This window comes from Pteronotus mesoamericanus, unplaced genomic scaffold, assembly GCF_021234165.1.
Source record: "Pteronotus mesoamericanus isolate MK-2021 breed Mesoamerican mustached bat unplaced genomic scaffold, CSHL_Meso_final contig_171, whole genome shotgun sequence".
NCBI lineage: Eukaryota > Metazoa > Chordata > Mammalia > Chiroptera > Mormoopidae > Pteronotus > Pteronotus mesoamericanus.
The window spans coordinates 1,823,946-1,838,925 of NW_026555070.1; the positions used below are offsets into that span (position 1 = coordinate 1,823,946).

General features: G+C 44.3%; 1 protein-coding gene and 1 pseudogene across 1 annotated transcript; one reads left to right on the forward strand and one right to left on the reverse strand.

Annotated features, from left to right (window-relative positions):
• Positions 1-9,340: 9,340 nt before the first annotated feature.
• Positions 9,341-10,804, reverse strand: LOC129064983 (eukaryotic initiation factor 4A-I-like; annotated as a pseudogene).
• A 133-nt stretch (positions 10,805-10,937) lies between these two features.
• On the forward strand, positions 10,938-12,919 carry LOC129064984 (Fanconi anemia core complex-associated protein 24-like). The gene is given in 3 exon segments (XM_054566250.1): positions 10,938-10,958; positions 11,998-12,182; positions 12,184-12,919. Coding segments are annotated over 3 exon segments (942 nt in total).
• The last annotated feature ends 2,061 nt before the right edge of the window (positions 12,920-14,980 follow it).

A 14,980-nucleotide genomic window follows, 5' to 3' on the forward strand; every position in this document is an offset into this window, starting at 1 on the left:
GATTCAGGCAAAACCCAGCTGAACAGTGAGCACTATCAAAAGAGCCTGGCTCTTTGCTGCTGTCCCAGGCAGGCACAGGTACAGCTGGCTTTCTAACCCCAGACTTCTGCTGCATGAGGCATCAACATTCTCACTGGTTTGGAGGGAATGAAGCAGTATCCTCTATTGTCCATGGCCAAACCTGTAAGAGACTTAAGAAGCATTTGCCTCGTAACCGCATTCAACAGAACACATTTTTCCCCCCAGTGAAATCTAAAATAACGTACTTGAGGCTCAAACCCAGAATGGCTGCCTCCTTATCAGTGTTCTAAATGAACTAGCCCAGATTTTTCTGGATTATTTGTTATACACTATTTCAAGTACTAGGTATAGTAAAGGGAAAATCCATCATATTGTCCCCTTCCCACATTTACATATCAACAAATATATGTCACAAAATACTCAAACCTGTTTTGCTGTTTTACTCTTAAATTTAAAATGGTCAATAGGTTCACAATTTAAGGTGGATGTTTGCACTGCTAAGGGATATAACATGCTGTAAAAGAAATATGGAAAATGTACAATTTCTACTTCACAACTAAAGTCTCCTGAATTCTAGACAACTTGCTATACACAGAGTTGATTATTTTCTATGTTGCATGAGGTGCGTGTGTCTGTGTAATGGGTTAGATAGAGAGCCAAGCAAGATAGCCCAAGGCACAATGCAGTATTCCTTTATATACAAGGTGTAGTACACAATGCATAATGAACAAGAATAATATGGAAGCTATGGTGAAACAACTTTGGAGAGGAAGAAATTTAGATTTTGTTTTTTGATAAATTTTCCACTTAACAAAATCTGAACACCAATAAACTTGAATGTTTCAAATGACAGTCTCACTATTTGAAACCATGTTTTATACCTACCTAATTTCAGAAAAGAAACACTTTCAAGCAATTATTTTGCATTTATTTTTTATAAAGGAAATAACCTATATTGCTGATTTGAATTCCACATGGCTTTTTTTTGAAGAAGAAGAGAACATAATGAAAAAGGTCATCTATGAGCTTAATTTTAAAGAAATGAGAAAGAGAAAAGCAGTGTCTGGCAGCTGTCTATCCAGCTTCCTTGGCTAAACGACTTGGTGACATTCTGTTGTATGTCCAAAAAAAAAAAAAAAAGAAAGAAAGAAAGAAAGAAAGAAAGAAAGAAAGAAAGAAAGAAAGAAAGAAAGAAAAGAAAGAAAGAAAGAAAACAAACAAACGACAGAACATCAGAAAAAGTCACTATATTGGAGCAAGACAGAAACAAGTCCCCTCCATTGCCATGTCGGAGCACAGGTGAAAGTAGGACACAGTTTAAACCTGAGAAATGACCAATACTTACTTCTCCCAGTTAATCTGATCAATTGCTGCTTCTTTATCAATTACAGCTTAGCAATGCCTCCTACTTAAAACTGGCTTTATTTTCTGACACCACGCCATCCGGGGAGATGCTGCCTTCCATCACTAAATACCGGGCCCTAAGCACCTTCCAGCACCCTTTCACCGGCCCACGGCGTGTTGTCTCCTTCATGACATAAACCCAACCCGTCCACCTTCACACTTGTTCACGGTGGTCTTCAGCGGGAGGGCGCTGACAGCACTCTGCCTGTCGCCGTCCATTAGGGATTAATTTACTTAGAGTTTGGCACTAAATGTTATATAAAGGAATGTCAATAATAATAATAATAATAATAGTTCTTGTAGCCATGGAGTAAAAAACCTATGAAAGGGAACAATGACATGAACTACTTTGTTTCAAGATTAGTTCTGAGAAAATGCCTTCAATAACTGAAAAGCGATTGCAGTGAAACCCTGATTATAACACTGGTTTCAAGGGAAAAGTGTACAGTCTGTATCACAAATACATGTCACTGTGACAAAATATAGTTTCTCATTAAGTAAATGGGAAACATAATTTGAGTCATAAACTAGTTAATCCTATAATATTAGAAGTAACATGTCTTTGCGATATGTGTATATATATAAATATATATGTATAATGGTTATATGAGCTTTAGGTGAATTCTTGTGTATATGAACATACAGGAATTAGAAGATCTATCTATATATCTAGTAACTTTTTAGAAAGGTGTAGAGATATATTGCTATATATGCAAGGTAGGGCAAACATAGGTTTACAGTTGTTTGTAGAGAAAATAATACTTAATAAATATTAATATAGGAATAAACTGTTTTGTGTACTCACAACTGTGAACCTACTTTTGCCCCACCCTGTATTTATGCGAGGCTGTATGTACATTATACTGCAGATCTTGTTAAAATAAAAATAATGGAATTGTGAAGACAATACGAATGTTAGGAATAGGGTAGGAATAAGAGAAACTTTATATTTACTACGAGTAGTTTTTAAGTTTTATAAAGTGAAATATTTTAGAAATGTGTGGAATGCTGAGTTTAAGACAGTACTGAAATGGCAAGAGGACTGGTGCATTTTAGAAATGAGGAACCAAGTGAGTGACTCACAGTGAAGTGATACATTTTTACTTGTAAGAGAGAACAGGAACCTTGGGGATGGTGATAACTACTAAAGATGAGGGAGGTCTGAGATGTTCCTGGAAATGTTCCCGAAATTCAAAAAATTTCCTAACTCCTGCCACCACCTCCTTGTTCTAGACACTGTGCACAGCCGGGCTCAGCGTGAGGGTCTCCAGAGTGTAGCGCGCAGCCACCCCCTTGTCCCTTTAAAGCGTGAAGCGCAGGCAGGGCGGACGTAGGCGTGCACTGCCGGGGTGTAGTACCGGGTATCACCACCAGGTGGGAGCCGCATGCGGAGAAAGCCGTCTTCTAGCCCGGCGCGGCGCGCGTGCGCAGAATCGGGGCAATGAAGACAGCGTGAAGCGCCGAAGACCAGGGTTACCTCAGCAGCACACGCTGTCGCCTCGTGGATTCTCGCGAGGCTGCAGGGCAGAGGCAACAGACTGGGTATCTCACAGAAGTGGCTGACGGGATTTGGCCCACGGAAGGTCAGCCTCAGCCTGAAATCAGCGCACTCCCAGGAATCGGAAACTGCCACTGCCACGACAGTGCTGAGCAAGGCCACACACTTACTGGGGTTCACGATAGCTCTGCAACAAAGAGGAAACGGGCCGCCACAAAGCCCTCCTAGGCCCTGTTGGTGGGGAGAACCATCTCGGCCCCCGGGGACCACGTGGAGAAGAGCCTGCACGTGGGATTGTCTCGCCCAGGGCGAGCGGGGTGCTCAGCATGTGTGGTGTGACGCTGGTTGTGCGGCTGACGTCCACGGTGGCCAGTGCCAGGAGGAGGACGTGTTCGGGGGTATGCACGGGGCGAGGCGTTGCAGACTGTGGCAGCGACAGTGAGCGTGTTGCCAAGAAAAGCCCATGAGCAAGGTGAAGAGAACTCCCTGGAATTCAGGGGTAGGCCCAGAATCTCAAAGTCAGTGACAATGCTGCTCTTCATCTTGCTTTGGTGATTAAATAGGAGACATTTCAGAGAGTGAAAAACTGGAGCTTAAAGCAATCAGCAATCTGGGTACTTTCATTATGAATCGTGGTGTGTGTTTATGAATTTGGTGATTGAGTATTGCTTTGATACAACTTTGTTGCAGGAATTTCCTTATGATGGCAGTTCTGTCTTCCAGGAAATAGCCTCTGTTCTCCAGATGGACACCATTTTCTGATGCGTATTCTTCCATTAATGATTTAAGTAAACTAAAGGCAGCAGTCCAGAAGAAAAAGATAAGAAAAATAAATGTCTTCAAATATTTCAATAGTACTCTTTTGAGTTGTCTCAGCATAATTTATATATATATGTATATATATGAATACATATATATCCAGTGGCAATATAATACAAATAATTATATATCTCACTAATTCTGTTAATTGCATATCATCTTTCTTGAAACATATATTTGTGGGAATGTCTAGAACAATGAAAACTGACAATGTACTTACAGTGGGAAGACTTCAGGGGAAAATGCCCAACAGAAAATTCTGAATCTGGATATTTATGGGACCATTCACGAATTTATTGGTGTCTAATCAAATGCCAGCTTTGCATTTTTTTCCTTCAGCCTCATAAGCATTTTTCTAATAAATTTTATTAGTTTATAATAAAAGTGCATGAACTAATTCATTGTGCTGTCATACAATGCAAGAAGATTGGAGGTAAAAATAGAAAGTCTAAGACTGCATATTTATTTCATTAGTACTATGAAGTGTAAAAATGGAAAATCTAGGACTGCATATTTTATTATTACTATAAATATTTCATGTTTACCATGAAGTGTTTCATTATTACTGTTAAAATTCCATAAGCTTCAGATTTATATCCCAAATGGTATAAATTGAGACAAATATCAGATCACACAAACAGAATGAAAGTGTCTTGTCGATACCCAAGAAAGAGGCAGCCAGAAAAAGTTTTCTGGAAAGTAGCCAGGAGGTTCCTAAGGGTATTCTTGTTCTACTTGATTTTTCCCCAAAACCTTTCTAGCATTTTGTCACCTGTCTTCTTTTGTGCTTATTTATTTTGATAAATTTGTTCTTATGCAGAGTCAGTTTCTTACATGAATTCATGGCCATCAGGATGATTATCACTTGGTGAATCTAGTAAAAGTGATCAAAGTAATTGGGAATTTACTTATAATTTTATGTTTTATCATTATTCTTTGAATTTTCAGAGATCATGTTGTATTTCTGACATCTAAACAGAAGCATAAATAAAAATAATTTCTGAGACCAAATTCAGTCTGATTTTCTTTCTCAGGCCCTGAGACTTCAATTAATAGTTTGAAAAATTTATTTATTTAAAATGTTTTATTGTTTTTCTATTACAGTTGTCCCAGTCCTTCCACCTCTTCCCTCCTCTGCCCAGCCCACTGCCCTCTCCCACAGTCAGTCTCCACACTGTTGTCCATTTCTCTGGGTTATTTATACAATAGTTTGCTAAATTTAAGCTACTGACGGATTCATGTGTACCTGTTCAGGCTGGTAGGAAAAAAACTAAAGTTTTGTCTAATCTATAATTTACTTTGAGATTTCCTACTTTATTTTTTATTTTCCCATGGTGAATAAATATAACACCTGCCATTACCTGGATCTGTAATACCAGACAGGCTCTGTGCTAGGTTCTTTGCAGATATGATAAGTCTTGTCTTCATAACCAAGCTGGGCTTTTACCACTATAACCTTTATACAGTCAATAAGGAAACAACTGCTGAGAGACAGGGAAAAAACAAACAAACAGAAGCTAGGATTACCTATCTTTGAAGTGGAAGAGTCAGGATTCACACCCACAGTGTTTGACCCTACAGAAATTTCTGTTAACCTCTCTGCTATATACTTTCAAGTGAAACACAAAATAACATGTTAAACATACGCAAAATCTGAAAAATATTTGAAAGAACATGGGAGTTTGAATGAGATATGACTTGAAGCAAGAAAATATAGACAAGATAGTTGATACTTGAAATTCAATTATAATATTTTTGAGTAATTGAAAAACCTAATACTGAAATAAATAATGTTAACTGATATTCAAAGTACAGCATGTCAAATATATTTTCGAATTATATTGGGAGGTCCTGCTCTCATCATTATGTCTGCATCAAGCATCTGACCTCAGAGCTCCTCGGGATGAATCTCTAAGACAGTAGTCCTCTCTCAGCCTGCATCACCTTACCCACCGAAATAGGCGCTCAAATACAAACTGAACTTCCTTCATTGAAGAAAAGAAAGCTTCCATTTTCCGGAGGAGAATTGTTATTCATCAATGTAAATAATACTATATATCCATGTAATTGTTACTGATCAAGTCTCCTGAAGCTGTGTATGACGACCAGGACTCAGTCCCATGATACAAAGCCAAGATTTATAAAATGCTGGTAGTTCACAACAGAATTGCATGTCTGGTCCACTGTCTCCGAGTTGAAAGCAAAAGTGGGGGACAATCTGGAGATAGCTCTTCTCATTTCCTCTTGGAGTGACCCACCCTGTTCACTTGGTGGGCTGGTCTCTGTACTCAGTTGTGAGTCTGTGAGTCGGGACAGTTACTGTGCCTAGATGAAACCAAACCAAAAGGGGAAACTGACACAGTTTCCTGGGAGGAAAGGGTATCTATAGACTATAAAAGCTTTGTTTGGAATTTCCACTATTGACCCTGGGTGAAGATACATGTTGTCTTCAACCTGTAAGTATCCAAAGTATGGTCAATAGTTCCTATTGAAATTCTTCAACTGAGGCTTGGCTTGGATGGTACTTTTGACACCAAAAGTCCGTCGTGTCCAGCAAAAAGGGCCTGCTCACATCAACAGGAGAGTCTATTTATCCAGGGTTTAAAGATTGAGAGCCATTGACTCTTGGCCTCATCTCTTTCTGTTATTCTCATCTGGAATTATCCATTTTGCTCAAATTGATATGTTTAATCTGACTTTATTTTCTATCACTTTAAATTTAGAGGTAAGAAAAATCAGGACATTTTAGTTAGAATTAACGCAAAGAGCTGAAATCCTTACCCTGTCACTTTCTGTTGATGAACTGGCATTATTTTGTTTTATATATCCTTTTTTTGTGCTGTTGTAGTTCTCACTAAGTTCCTTGAGCATCCTTATAACTATTGCTTTGAACTCTATTATCTGTTAAATTGCTTGTCTCTACTTCATTTAGCATTTTTTTCTGGAGAGTTCATTGGGGGCCTGTTTATTTGTCTTCCCATTTTGCCTGCCTCTTTGTGTTTATTTTTATGTATTAGATATATCTGCTATGACTCCCAGTCTTCATGGGGCATTGGGTATCCTGTGGGACCCAGTGATACGGTCTCCTTGATCACCTGAGTTATGTACTCCAAGAATGTCTCTTATATGGGTTATGTGGGTCCTCCTATTGCAATTGAGAATAGATTGCTATTGACCCTGCTGATGTATGGGATCAACCCTCAGGCTGGCTGACTGCAAGGCCCAACCCCAACCATGGTGTGCGAACTGCTGTGAGGTGCTGACCACATGAAGTGCAATTTGCTTCACCAGGATCTGGTGCCTGCTGAGATCTCCCTTTGCATATGCTGCTTGTAAGGCTTATTGGATCCTGCTCTGTTGTTGTCTGAAGCTGGCCACTGGGTGTGTTGGCTCTGGGCCTCCTTGGAGGGACTCTGGTGTAAGCCAATATCAGATGCTGCCCATGTCTGGCCCTTGGCAACCTGTTTGGAGCTACAAGTGATCCTCAGTTCATGGTTGCCTCTTCTGGGCTTGAGTGACTGTGAGAAGGACCAAGGTGTGCTCCAATGCTGGCTTTTTCCAGCAGCAAAAGTGCCAAGGCACCCAAAGATCCACCTTCACCTGCATCCACCTGCCAGCTGCCTAACAGGCTCAGTCACTGAAAGAACATCTGGTGAAGTCAAGAGGATGGGGCTAGTGGATCTACTGTAAGGAGGAGGTGCCAGACAGACTTTAGGAAAGAGGGTGGATGTGGCCCCGACCCAGAGCCACATGACTCACTCTGTCCCAGATTTTCCCCTGACCTTGGCAGCGTGGAATCACCAGGAATAGGACAGATGGGGCCTCCAGAACCCAGATATTGGGTCAGCCCGAAGCCAGGATTGTGGTTCTATGAGATCTCCTGTGAGAAGGAAGTGTCAGTCAGGTTCATGAGAAAGCCGGGGTAATGGCCCCACTGCAAAGCCAAACGACTCAGTCACTGACAGCCCCTGAGTCTACCCAGACCTCTGCACCCTGGCCCAGGCAGCGGACTCCTCAGCAGGGTATGAGCTCCACAGGGGAGAGCGAGAGGGTGTCCAGAGGTGAGGCTATTGCTTTCCTCCAGGCTGATGCCACAAGGAGGGGAACATTCCACCCAAGAAAGGTGGTGTCTGCAGTGTGGGAGAGGGACTCAGCACAGGGCTCCTGGTGGCAGTTCCCCACCCCCCGTCCCCTCCCCGAACCACAGAGCTGAGACTCTACTCAGGCGGCTCTACTCTGCTTGGCTCTCCCTCCACCAAAGCCCAGGGCGAGTGGCTATGAATGAAATTTTGTGTGTTGGCCCTTTAAGAGAGTACTTATGTCTCCAGCAGACTCCGTCTCTCTCTGGTGGACAGAAATCGCACTGCTTTTCACAGCCAAGTGTCATGTGGGTGCCTTTCCTGGCTCTGGGCTCTGGGCTGAGGAGCCCAGCTTGAGGTTTAGGCCCGATGCTCCTCAGGGGGAACCCCCTCAGCTGACACATCTCTTTAACCTCAGCGGCGCCTGCAAAGCAAGCCCTTTTGTGTCTCTGCCCTTCCTACTAGCTTTGAGGTGGCTTTTTCTGTAAATTTTGGTAATAAGACTCCTCTTCAACTAGCCTGCAGTCAGTCACTCAGGATGATTGTTCTTTAATTTAGTTGTTAGTCCAGTTTGGTCCTGGGAGCAGGTAGATGAGTGTAGCTTACACCTACTCTGTGGCCGACTTGAAATCCCCAATGACCTTGCATTTTAAGGGAGATTTTCTGAGTCTTGGTCTATCCCCTTTGGTTAAAAGGGGGTGGTAACAGTGGCAAGCTCATTGAGTAGATTTGAGGATTAGATATTGAATGCAAATTAGCCCAATTCTTAGCCCATAGTGAGTTCTCAATTGAAAGTAATAATAAATATTAGTTAAAATAAAAAACATTTTTAAAAATCATAGTTTTAATATATGGGATTTTAAAATTAATAATGAGGTAGATTTTTATGTTTAATGGAAGAATTCAAAAATAATATTTGAATTGATTATTATGTAAATGAATAAGAAGATTGGGTTAGGACAATAAAAGATAATCTGAGTAATTCAAATTACAATAAAGATGTCTTTTTTTGCAGTTTCTAAGTAATTTTATTCAGAATTTTGCTTTTGTTTCCTGAATCAATAAATACTATACAAAACAAAGTAAAAATGACTACTACTTTTTCTCCCCTGGTCCCTCCAGCGCCCCATTAGGGACAATCCACTGTGCCACCTAACCCAGGGGTTCTCCCTCCGGTTTGGTCAGCGAATGAGGCTGAGTGACGTCACAGCCTCCTGGAATCATTTTCAGAGGAACTCGGCTGCAGCGTGCGGAGCCTCCGGGGGTTTCGAGGTTGACTAGGTTAGGGAGGCGGACTAGTGTTCTTGGGAGAAGAGACGGCACCTGGGGCAAGAAAGAAAAGCGTATCTAAAATGTTCATGGTTCCTTCTATGCCTCAAAAAGTGACATTTATTCCAAGAAAAGAAAAAAGAAAAAGAGAAGATGTCCATCCCTTGGCTCCCTTCCCTCCCCCTCCTGCTCCTTCCCAGCCTCTGAAGGACCGAACCCTGGCTTGGGTGAGGTGGCAGGCCAGCCCCTCTCAGATGAGGTCAGCAACACTGAGGGACATCTCCTTAATGGAGGTGTTATAGAAGGTCTCCATGTCTCCAAGAATCCTCTTGTCTTCTTCTGTCACCATAGTAATCGCCACATCCTTACAGCTGAAACTACTTCTGTGGATGTAGTTTTCCTTGTTGGTGGGAAGGTCATAGCTCATGATGAAAGAAACCTGCTGCACACCAATGTCTCTGGCCAGCGAGTCAGTGGTAATCAGTGCTCTGCTAGAGCCAGAGCGGAGCTCCCTCATGGTGGCACCACTGTCCTTTTGGTCCATATCTCCATGCACAGAAGAGACAGTGAAGTCTTGGGCGTGCATCTTCTCAGCGAGCCAGCCAACCTGCCTTCAGGTGTTGACGAAGATGACGGCCTGGGCGAGGCTGAAGTTTTCGTCCTAGCCACACGGTACGCCCAGCTTCCGCCTCTCTCGTTCCACGTTGATGTGGAATTGGCAGATACTCTCTAAAGTCAATGCTTCCTTCTTGACAAGAATCCAAATGAGGTCCCTCGTGAACTTCTTGGTCACCTCAAGCACATCAGAAGGCACTGTAGCTAACAGCAGAGCCATCTGGGTGTCGCTGTTGAGCTTCTGGAATATGTCATAGATCTGGTCCTTGAGTCCACAGCTGAACATTTTCATCAGCTACATCCAGGACAAACATCCTGATGTATTTGGAGACAGGTGTCTGTGGTTAAGCATATGAAACGCATGGCCTGGGGTGCCCACGATGATATGAGAGCTTCCATCTGCAGCTTCTGTGCCTCAGCACGCATGTTGGTACCCCAAATGCTGGCATGGCAGGAGGCACCCATGTAATCTCCCCAAGCCCTGACTGCCTTCTGTATCTGCTGTGCCAGTCCTCTAGTGGGTGCCAGGACAAGGGCCTGGGTGGCATTTAAGTACAATACAACCTGTTGCAGAATCAATATGGCAAAAGCGGCTGTTTTTCCTGTCCCAGATTGGGCTTGAGTGATCACATCATAACCCTCGATACAAGGAAGAATGGCTCGCTGCCGGATGGCAGAGGGTTCTCGAAACCATAGGCGTAGATGCCACGGAGGAGGCATTCTGAGAGGTTCATGTCATCAGAGCTGGCAACAACCTCATTCCAGTGACTCTCGATGCCCCTTCAGGCTCCTTTCCACTAGGGCCACTGTCTCTGGACTGGGAATCCTAACTCGTAGCATGATCCTTAGAAACTGGCAATAAATATGTCTTTATTCAACAAATATTTAAAGGTCACACTTCATATTATTCATTATGCTATTGTAAGTTATGATAATAATGTGGAAAATGTTACACATAGACTCAATTTTCACAAGGTTAATGTTAAAACAAATAACATGCATTGAAATCCTGGAGAAATTTTGAGAAGTATAGAATAATTTTACATTTTTCAGAAGTATAGAATAGTTTTACGTTTAATTTGGTCTTAGAGAGGATCATGGAAAACTAATCAAAACATGAATGCTGTATTTTCCTTGAAAGGTAAGCAGTTTTTGATGAGCGTGATAGAAAAGGGAAAAGAAGAGAAGAAATACATTTCATATGGACGGCTGACATGCAAATGTAAGAAGGCATGGAGTACAAAATGTGTCAGGCAAATGGCGAGTAGTTTCATACAAGACCACTTGTGATGGCAAGTAGTTTGTAAGCACGGAAGAACGCGTGCGCAACCGGAGGTGATTATGGTAAGACAGGGTGGAGAGCACACAATGCAATGACAGATGCTGGGTTATGAATCTGCACACCTGCAACTCACACAATGTTATTAATTAATGTTACCTCTAAACATTCAGCTACGAAATTTAAAAATATTTTAAAAATAAAATAAAATTTGAGCAGCTAAAAAGAAAAAACACTGCACAGGAGGAAAGAGAAATTGCTGTGTGGTTCTGCAGGCAATAAGGGAGAAGCTGGAAGTTTCTGATGGAAGAAGGAGTATGTATTGTGCCCCAGTGTTAGGAAGAGGGCTCTGAAGGCAGCCTGGAGGGTGAATTCAGAGGAGATGTTAAGTTGTCTGTTTTGAGTTAAGACTTTTTACAAGCACCAATTTTGTAGGATAATATATATTTAATTAAATTTAATATGAGAATTTGCTTATAACTAGTTACCAGAATAAAAGCTGTATAATAGACAAAACTATATACAAAGGGAATTTAGATGAGTTCATCTTGTTTGGCAGGATGTGGGCACATTGCCAAATAAACGTCAGCAACCCCTCCCTGAAGGGAGGGCATTGATACCCTGTTGTGTTTACTGACTCCTAGAGCCCAGAACATTCATACTGGTGTTTTGTTCATGGGTCAGTCATCCTGCTATTTTCTTTTTTCTTTTTCTTTTATATATATAATCCTTATTATATTTTCTTCATTGCCCTTATACTGCCTTCCCCCTGGCAGACACCACCCTGTTGTCCACGTCTATGAACTGAGAGCAAAATAGACAGACTCATAGATGGAGGACAGATGGTAGCTAGTTGGGGTGGTGGGGGAGGTCAGGGGGTGGAGGGATTGAGCACGCTGCGCTTTTAATCCTGCGAACAGGATCAGTCAAGAATTCAGGGCCCTGGGAGGCAGAGGGAGGCGAGGTGAAGGACTCTGCTAGCATGTGGCGTTAGGCAAGTACTGTCGCCATAGTCCCTAGCGGGGGCCGAGGTGGGCACCCAGCCTGGACTGGGCCGAGGAGCCACGGCGCAGACGGAGTTGGGTCTCAGGGCCTGGCCGACGGAGGGGAGTCACACCCCCAATGGCGCACACCCCGACCGTGTGCCTTTTGGGCACGTTGTCGCCAATGGGAAATGGCTCGGGTCGCAGCTGGCACAGGTTGCAAGGGAAAATTAAATTTGTTTTTGAGGACGTCCCGGCACGGGTGGATTTTTACTTATGTAGCAGCTCCTGCCTTCTTCCTATCACCGAGGCTGATTTGCTGGCAGAAAATAGCTACCGAAAGACGCCCCTTCACGCTGGAAATTCCAGTCGTCTTCCAGGAATTGCAGTTGACAAAATGCAGGTGCACGAACAGCACTTCCCAGCCGCGTGGAAGTCAGCCGTGTGGGGCCGTGGGGTGGGGCTGCTTCCAGGGGCCCGTCAGGGGGAAGCGTCCCGCCTCGCCACCCGGTTTGTTCAAGAGCCCACCAAAGAGCCCAGGAAGAACCCCTTTCTTGGGAGCAAACGTGCTCCAGTCTCGGCGCCGGCTCCACTTCGAGCCGTGGAACTGCTCCCAGAGGTTGGAAACGCTGAAACCCCGCTTCTGCTTCAGAAGTTTCCAAGTATCCAGCACGTAAGACCCGCAGCAGGGCGCGGGGCGCGGGGCGCGGCGGCACGGCAAGTTCCCGGGCTTTTCACACAGTGCAGGCGACAGCCCCTCACAGCAAGTACTGTTTTCTCCTTCCTCCGCACGGGCAGGCCCTCACAGCAACTAGTGGAAGACGCGGGGAGGCCTCAGCGGGCCTGCCAGGCGCCCTGGGGGCAGGCGCGCGGGTCGGCGGGCCCGGACGCCGCTGTGCTGGCGCTGGGCTGGTCCTGCCGGCATGCGGAGGGCCAGTGGGGGTCTTCCTAAGGGAGTCACGTGAACTAGGGGCTCAGGTGCTGCCAAAAGCCAGCTTGGGCAGATTTGAATGTGTGACCTCCACCCGCATCTATCGTGGAAAGGCCTTACCAAGTTTCAGGCGGTGGATAGGACCTTCTAAAGGACAAACCTGCACGGAAGCACTGGGCACCGTCAGCCCCTGGTTCCCGGCGGCGCAGCCTCTGGTGTTCAGGTCCGGTCTAGTTACACCTGGGCCTGCGGGGCTGCTGCCAGCACAAAGGAACAATACAGCCTTTGTCCTTCCTCTTTGCCTCCCTCACGCACTGCACAGCAGCTGTACATTTATTTATAATCACGCGGCACGTCAGGGCACAGAGCGCCTGGAGTCTGGAGCACCCACTTACGGATAAAAAGCCAGTGCGGGCGGGGGCGGAAAAGGACGTGCGTGTGTGTGAAAGAACAGCCCAGCAGGAGGGAGATACACAGGGCGGTGGCAGGGGCAGCGGTGCCCAGAGAGGAGAGTGGGGGGCTGGGCATCAAAAGGCACATATGCCCATTCAAAAAGTAAATACAGTTAAAGATGCCATATGTTTGTAAGATAACAGGAGGTGGAGGAGGGCAAAGGGAGGTAAGCGGGGACTTGACTGTGGGCAATGGAAGCAGGATGCAGTGTGTGGATGATCTTTCGTGGAGTCGTACACTTGAAACCTGTATGGTCTTGTTAACCAGTGTTACCCCATTAAACTCAATTAAAATAACCAAATAAAAAAAATAAAGAATTAAGAATGTCAATGCTCTTATTTTATATGACTTTGTTGGTGAAATTTGGTAGAGTTAAGAGACTTGCTCATTGTCATACAGTCAGACACAGGTGACTTGGAGCTCTGAATCCAGGGAGTCTAAAGGAGAAACACACTCATGCTGTGATCTGTAAGCCAGTGTAACACCGGTGCAACTCCTAGAGCACAAGGCATTCTCCCCGTCACCGCCGCCGTGACCGTCAGCATCGCCCTTCATCGTCGTTGCTGACACACTGTTGCGGACAGACCACACAGGCCCACTTTGAAGGGCCACGTGCAACGAAAGCTGCTGGGACCTCACCGCAGCAGCCACAGTGCTCGATGGGATGTGAGTGGTACAATTTACCCGATGCTCTCACATTCCTGAATGGCTGCTGTCAAATTCACTTCATTAAGCAAGGTGTTTCTAGGCCTCCTTGTTTAAGGAGAATTCTGTATTCTCTTTAGTTTAGCTCCACAGGTTAAGTACTGAAAGAGGGACAAAAGTCTCAATTTTCTAAGATAGCAAAATGATCAAAGAGAGTCAGGAGTAGAAGAGCAGAGTGTCTAGGAGGCAGAATTCAGTGGAAAAAGATAAAAGGCGGTGAGGGTAAGGGTAGGGTGTGAATAACTGGGTATGAAACACGGCCATCCCTTTGGTAGGATGATCGATTGTGTGGGTTAGCCTGGGACTACCCCTGTTTTGCCGCTGAAAGTCTCATGTCTTTGGAAACTGTCGGTGCAAACAAACTGGGATGGTTGGTTCCCCAGGACACCTGAAGCCAGTGCAATGCCCATTCCTGAGAATCTCAGCTACACATGAACCCCCAAACATTTTCTTTTCTAAATTTGGGAATATGTAATTTTACAAATCTAACTTTGAACCCATCCCTGTCCTTGTTCAATTCTATCACAGGGTGCAAAATCTAACTGAGAATCTTTTTAGTGGGGCGGGGGGAAACAATGAGACCACTGCACTAAGCTCTCTGTAAACAGTCAATGAGCGGGACTTCAAGCTCTCCTACGGTAATGTGTTGTGTTGTGCCAGTACCCATAGGACCTCAGGAAGATTGTATAGAAATGAGATATTAAGAACCACTTCATAATAGAATCTACTGGAGAGCATAGCACAGCTTATTGGATGCTGGAGCCAGGTGGCAAGATCTAAAATCTTACTCTGCCACTTACTACACACTCTCTTGGAGACCACTGCCTCTATTTTTGTCAGTACTTCCACAAAGGAATCTTCAAAGGCAGCTCTTTGTCTACCTCCTCCTGGAAGAGCTCCAGGATCCACCCAATTTAACTCACT